The following is a 6854-nucleotide window of genomic DNA, read 5'->3' on the forward strand; positions in this document are numbered from 1 at the left end:
AGGTGAGGCGGGCGGGCAGGCGGGCGGCAGCGGGGAGGTGACAGCGGCGGTAACGTGTCCCTGACGCTGCGTGTGTGCCTTGCAGAGCACGTACTGCTCCACCATGGTGCAGCACTGCGAGGCGCTGGGCCGCGCCGTGCAGGTGGTCAACCTGGACCCGGCGGCGGAGCTCTTCAGCTACCCCGTCATGGCAGGTGAGCGGCGGGAGGCTGCGGGCAGCAACCTTCGGGCACCGGCTGTAAGGAAAAGAACTCACACCGCCTCGTGTGTCTGTTGTTCCAGACATCCGAGAGTTAATAGAAGTGGACGACGTCATGGAAGATGAATCCTTAAGGTTTGGCCCCAATGGCGGCTTGGTGTTTTGCATGGAATACTTTGCCAATAACTTTAACTGGCTAGAGGAAAGCCTTGGGCATGTGGAAGATGACTATATATTGTTTGATTGCCCAGGTAAACAAATGTCTATGTTTTGTTATTGTTCTCCATACACAATATAAAATTCACGGTGCTTTTTTGTTGTTGTTGTTGATCATCATTCACATTTTTTTGCATTATCAACAGTTGTCAGAGTCACTTCCAGATGTTTGAGAAGTTGAACTTGGTCCCAGGATAATTTAGATGCCTGCATTGACTTCTAATAGCATCATATGGTGTGGGAATGCTATGGCAACTGCTAACTAATGCTAATTGGAGGCCAAGGGAGGAAAAAACCCTTCTATTTCTTTTCTTCACCAGTATAAGTTCATCCAAAGACAGAGTTGTCTGAAAAGATACTTTATCAGCTTTCATTCACATTAAGTGCAATACCTGTATTTATGTAACTGCTAACTGTTCCTGTTAGCTTCACATTTCTGCATACTAATATCCTAAGTGTGTCGTAGGTCAGATCGAACTGTACACACATCTGCCAGTGATGAAACAGCTGGTGGAGCAGCTTCAGCAGTGGGAATTCCGCGTCTGTGGAGTTTTTCTTGTGGATTCTCAGTTTATGGTGGAATCTTTCAAGGTATCCGTTTGAAATCTGTGGTAAAAGTTCATATTGATAAAGAAATCTGAGCAATTTAGGCAGCTGGGTTTGTTTAGCCCAGAGGAAAGAATGCTAAGCTGGAGGAGATCCAATTGCTGTCTTCAGCTGCCTCAAGACACAGATTGCAGCAAATTCCAGTTGGATGTAAAGAAGAAAATCCTGCACTGCAAGAATGGTCAGACTGGAAAAGGGACACAGAGATTGTGTAGTGTCTGTTCATTAAGTTACTCAAAACTTGACTGGGCAAAACCCCTGAGCAACCTGATACGACTTTTGAGCAGTGGTATGGAACAGATAACCTCTAAAAGACCCTTCCAGCCTAAATTATTCAGTGACACTATGAGAGCTTTCTCAGATCTGGAGAGAGAGCAGGCTGCTTTCCCTATCTAGGAGTAAGAATCCTGAGAAGGGCTTTGGATTTTCTTAATGCCCTTTTCAGTGGCAGATCCAGATTTGAGGCTCTGGAAGTAGATGGGAGATGGGATATTCAGTACCTTCCTTTTCAGACAGACAGAATGACTCCTCATATGGCTTTGTTTCATATATTCATTAGATAGATTTGGGTTGTGCTTGAGTGTCCTGTATGTTGGTGTTGTGTTTTCCTGTACTTAACTATGTTATTTTTCATATTCCTTAAGTTTATCTCTGGAATTCTGGCTGCACTCAGTGCAATGATATCTTTAGAGATTCCACAGATTAACATTATGACCAAAATGGATTTGCTGAGCAAGAAAGCCAAGAAGGAGATAGAAAAGTAAGTTCCGAAATATTAGTTACTCTGCAATGTAATATCTTGCAGTACACTTCACTCAAAATTAATTCCCACAATTAAAACATATTCTTTTCAAATGGGAGAAGATGCAGTTGGTTTATATTGAACATAGTCTTGTCTGGATAGGATGCTCACAATTTAGTTGGAGTCAAAAGGCTAGCTCCATCTTTGTACGTACCTCTGGATTTTTCTGTAAATAATTATTTTGGATAACTTAAGTCATTCTGAATGACATTCTAGGGTAGTGTACTAAACCAGAGGTGATTCTATCACTTTTTTGATACTGAACATACTGAATTACTTACGTGTTATTTTTACATTTGTGCTAGATTAAAAGTTTTTCCCTGTGGTCTTCCTCAAAGCTTTCTTCAGTATACGAGTGTATTAGCAAAAAGAAAAGAAAAAACACTTCAGTTGTTTCTACTAGCATCGTAATCTGAGATATTCAAATACAGAAACTATTTTTAAACATTTTAAGTTCTCCTGATAGGAAGTTAGTTCATTCAGACCACAGAATGATAGATGGGTTCGGTAGCTATATAAAAGCACAATGACTCATTTGCTCTGTGGCCAAGGACTTTTTTGGTGATGATGATTATTTTATTTATCCCAGGTACTTGGATCCAGATATGTATTCTATGATTGAAGATTCTACAAACATATTGAAAAGCAAAATGTTTAAAAAACTGACTAAATCTATATGTGGATTGGTAGGTATATTGCTTTTTAACTGGTACCCTTAAATTCAGTCCTGTATTTATAAACTGTACCGTATGGTTGCTGGCTTTATTGCTGTTACAGGTACTGTATGTACTATAATAATTCTCCCCCCCTCAGCCCAAAACTGTATTTACCTGCCAAACTTATAAAGCCAGAATGCAAAAGATTCTCAGGCACTTGGGCATTTTAGGTGTATTAACATTTGGATTGTAGCTAATACATTTTCTGTGAATCCTCTTCTATTAGCAGTTTTGGAAAATGGCTTTTTCTACTGTGTAGAACCTCAGACTGATAGCCAGGTGTTCCATGTGAGGAACTGCCATTGGTTTGCAGAGTGGCTTTAAATGGCATTTTAGCAGTCCAGACAAGGAGTACACAAGTTTGTTTTAAGGAAGTAGCTTAGAGTGATTGAGAACTACCTTACTGCATTTTCTTACTAATGTCCTTTGAATCCCTTCTCTAGATTGATGACTATGGTATGGTTCGATTTCTACCTTTTGATCGCTCTGATGAGGAAAGCATAAACATAGTTTTGCAGCACATAGACTTTACCATTCAGTATGGAGAAGATCTTGAATTTAAAGAACCAAAGGTAAGGTACTTCTGGTGATAGGATGAAAAATTTAAAAGGGTTCCATAGTATAAATTGTAATATAAATATGTTCTTTGCCTCACTAATAAATTATTTCCTTAGTATGGTTCTAAATAAGCCATGTTTAGTCTTTTAGTGACAATGCTTATATCGTCTTCGATTTAAAAGTGAAATTCTTTAATATCATCTTGCATTTGCAGACTGATCAAGTGGTTGTATTTAATGCTTTTGTTTTCAAAAATAGTGGCATTTTAAACCGCAAAGGTCAGAAAGGACTATTAAGATCACTAAGATTTCTTCCTACTTGACTGCCCAAATTCCTCAGTAATTCCTGTGTTGAACCCATGATTTGCATATGAGATATAGACTAGGAATAAATTATATCATGTAAAGTACATGATAGAAGACAGCTGTGTTAAAATCTGTTCCAAGCCCTGTCTAGTTTTATTATTCAGCTCATAAATCCTAAGGAACAAGTCCAGTGCTTTAAATTCCATTTTTTAATTCCCTTTTGTCCTCTTTGAAGTATACAGGATACCTGGATCTAGATTTTGACCTATACAATTTTGATAGCCTTAGAAACAAATTGCTTTTTTTTTAGAAAGCTTTGCTACATGTTTTATGGAACCATATTAGACATTGTTCCTGTTGTGGTTTCTAAAATAAAATGTCACAGAACAGACAATGTACAGTAGCCACTAGGGAAAAGTCAGGTTTTACCTTTTTTGTTTTCTTTTTGGCAGGAATGTGAAGAAGATAAATCTGCTCTTGTGGATGAATACTTTCAAGATCATGTGGATGAATGAAAAACAGATGGTCAAAAATGGGAGGAAAATACCTTGCTCGTGTTAAAAAATAAAAATTAAAAAAAAAGTCCACCCCTACACAAACATGCTCGATATTTTATCTGTAAGATAACTAATATTTATAATGAAGTGAGCTATATGACCTCATAACTATTTTAATAAACAATTTTTATTCTTATGTGTGCGTGTGTTATAAAATACATAGGCTAGCATTAGCACATATAAAAGTTTCCCACATATAGATGCATCTCATTTAAGCACAGAAATGCTTGGAAAAATCTAATGATTTTCAAAGCAGACAAACCAAATATAAGTATTTTGCAATAAATATTTATCTCCAGTACCAAGTAGTTAGTTTCATTATTAGATGAGAGAAAAATTGTTTTAAGGGGTGAAAATTGTCCTTCATGAACTGAATCTGAATTAGACAAAGAGACAGCTGGCAACTTCAAAGGGACACCTGGTCAGTGGGTGGTCTCTCGCCCTTCTTGAAGAATATGAGTGTTCTACTTCGAAAGAGCCCAGATTTTAAGCCTTCTTAAGGCTGGTGTTTGTACAGTTTGCACACGGGTATAAGTGGTTTATACATTGATAACATCTTAAGCACAGCACAACAGTTAAAATCAGCTTAAATACAATGTGTGCAATCACATTAGAAAATGCTGCCAAATTCATTAATTAACACAAGTAAGCTCCTCTTTTTTTTTCCTCCAGAATAAAAAACTCATACTCCTACTATGGATATATGTTACCTCTATAGAACAATGAGTGGTGGTGCTTTTAGAGCAGCAAAACTTCAGCACAGTATCTCCAAAGGACGTACTCACCTAAGTAACTAACTACGTGTAAAAATAATCAGGAATTTTTCAGGCAAGTAGCATCAGGTCTGGAATTAGCTGTTAACAGATTTCATATTAGATGATAATTCAAGCCATATGGAAAAACGTACTGCTGAATTTACTTTTCATTGTTTATATTTCCTTTATTATATATACAGACTGTTCCTGGGGCATCTTGAGTGTTTCAAAACATGTTTTATTGCTTCTAAAATCTATTACTCCAATTTATTAGCTACATTCAGCTGAATTTCAGGATGTGGGTTTTTGCTGCTTGTGTCCAAGTACATACCAACCTTTCCCTTAACTCTATGGAACAGGACTTATTCATGGAGTCCTTGAATGAAAATATTTTCCAAAAAGGGCCTCATGGTGTGAAATGCTTAACATCAGTGAATGCTTGTGTGTAGGCATATCATCTGGCTATATAAATTAGTGTATCAGAGATTAACCCCATCCTCACAAAATATAAGCAGCCAAGTATTCTGGTAGAATAAGAACAACTGATGTCATTTTGTAGGAACAGCTCGGTTAGTTAGCAGATGTGTGAGTGCAAGGATACCCCTTCATGGAAACCAAACTAAGGATTGAACACTTGGAGGCAACTGCACTTCCCTAAACCTGGGGTGTGGTAACAGATTGGCACAAGAGTTCAGTTTTGTAGTTTTTTGCTTCTAATTCAGAAAGTCTGATTTTTTTTATCAGTGGGTTGTTCTTCCTGTCTGTTTAAATAGATGGTTAAATGGTCGTACTGTTGATATGGTGCTTATTTTTGAAGTAAAGATCTGGCTCTGCTTTGAAAAAAAGAGAACGGGGAGAGAGGTTCAACAGTTTAGAAAATCCTGCATGTCTAGAGGAAAAGGGCTCTCCAGAATCCATATGCGGAGGTCAGGGAGGATCGCATGTGATCTTTCGAATGGGAATAATGAAAAGCTGGGAAATAAGATGTCACCTAAGAGCTATTAAATTGGTTTTTCAAAGCCAAGTTTCCAAAAATTGCCAGCCTTACGACCTCTACCAACACCTCATGATACTCAGCATTACTAAAACCTTACTCCCAGCTCCAGATAACTAGTGAACGCTGAGACTTCGGTGTCGTCACTGCAGTCACTGGGAAGAGTTGAAAAAAAAATAATCAGCTCTTCAGAGCTGAAAAACACGAGGCCAAAAGCCCTGAATATATCTGTGTTTTAATAGTTATGATGTTGGTTAACCTCATGATGGGGAAAGTCTTTATGCCCACACAGAGCTAATCACATCACGACGGGACCTGATCTGGCGGAACCGAACCCTGCAAATGTCAGGAAAGCTTTAGTTGCTGAACTCACCCCCACACTGGCACATCCTTGGGACGAGTCACACCTGCGGAAAGGCCAAACCCCAGCCCTACAGTTAGATTACGTTGACTCACCTTCCAAATATCCCCATTTCTTCTCCCGTGACTCAGGTCATGAATCATTTCTCAGGGAACAAACTGATCCTGCTGGGTCACACTAAAGGTTACGGCTTGATAGTTAGCAGGAGCACTCAGAATATTGCATCCCTCCACATGTGAGATGTTTGGACCCGTTCTGTGCTTCCTTACACCACCCAGTAAGGTGCAGCCGGCTGCGCTGTGCACATCGGGTCTGAGCAAGTGATGCCCAGGAGTGCCGCAAATGTGCCCGAGAGAAAACTGGCTTTAGGCGGAGGATGCTCACCCGCGCCCTCCTCCAGCGCTGCCCCTCGTGGGGGACAGGAGCTGGCCTCTGCCACCGAGGAAGCAAGATGCCAGCGTGGCTGGAAAGGAAAAGGGTGGCACGAAGGGGCTGAGGAGGGCTTACCTGCAGTGCCAGCCACAGCAAAGGCGGAGGGAGCGGGGGGCAAAGCAACCAAGTCCCCCTCAGAGCGCGCTGACAGCCCCTTCCCGGCGCTGCGGGGCCCGGCCGGAGCCGTGGCTCTGGCGGGTTTTGGCTCCGGGGCGGTGCGCGCCGCGGGCCTCCGGCTTCCCCTCCTCGCACCGCCTCTGCTGCCTCATTTCCTGCAGCGCAGGCTGAGGAGGAAGCTTTGCTGCCGAGCTTCTCTCTGCTCCCCTCCTGCCCGGCCCCACGGAACCGCGTCC

The 6854-nt window shown here is 40.9% G+C and overlaps 2 protein-coding genes across 2 annotated transcripts in view; both read left to right on the plus strand.

Moving 5' to 3' along the window:
• The first annotated feature begins 7 nt into the window (after positions 1-7).
• On the plus strand, positions 8-4099 carry GPN3 (GPN-loop GTPase 3). The gene is made up of 8 exons (XM_026860016.1): positions 8-37; positions 86-194; positions 283-450; positions 882-1006; positions 1666-1781; positions 2413-2509; positions 2983-3111; positions 3855-4099. The coding sequence occupies exons 2-8, from the start codon at positions 104-106 to the stop codon at positions 3915-3917; spliced, it is 789 nt and encodes a 262-aa protein (XP_026715817.1). The 5' UTR covers positions 8-37; positions 86-103; the 3' UTR covers positions 3918-4099.
• A 2607-nt stretch (positions 4100-6706) lies between these two features.
• ARPC3 (actin related protein 2/3 complex subunit 3) overlaps positions 6707-6854 on the plus strand; it is a 5147-nt gene continuing 4999 nt past the window's right edge. Inside the window, exon 1 of the mRNA XM_026859892.1 lies at positions 6707-6854. The gene's annotated coding sequence lies outside the window, so the exon portion shown is untranslated.

The sequence above is a fragment of the Athene cunicularia genome, assembly GCF_003259725.1.
Source record: "Athene cunicularia isolate RWA chromosome 15 unlocalized genomic scaffold, athCun1 chr15_part1, whole genome shotgun sequence".
Lineage (NCBI taxonomy): Eukaryota > Metazoa > Chordata > Aves > Strigiformes > Strigidae > Athene > Athene cunicularia.

Coding starts and splice junctions, on each gene's coding strand:
- GPN3 (XM_026860016.1), top strand. CDS start 104: ATGGTGCAGCACTGCGAGGCGCTGGGCCGCGCCGTGCAGGTGGTCAAC. Junction 2,510..2,982: donor CTAAATCTATATGTGGATTG/GTAGGTATATTG, acceptor TCCCTTCTCTAG/ATTGATGACTATGGTATGGT. Junction 3,112..3,854: donor TTGAATTTAAAGAACCAAAG/GTAAGGTACTTC, acceptor TCTTTTTGGCAG/GAATGTGAAGAAGATAAATC.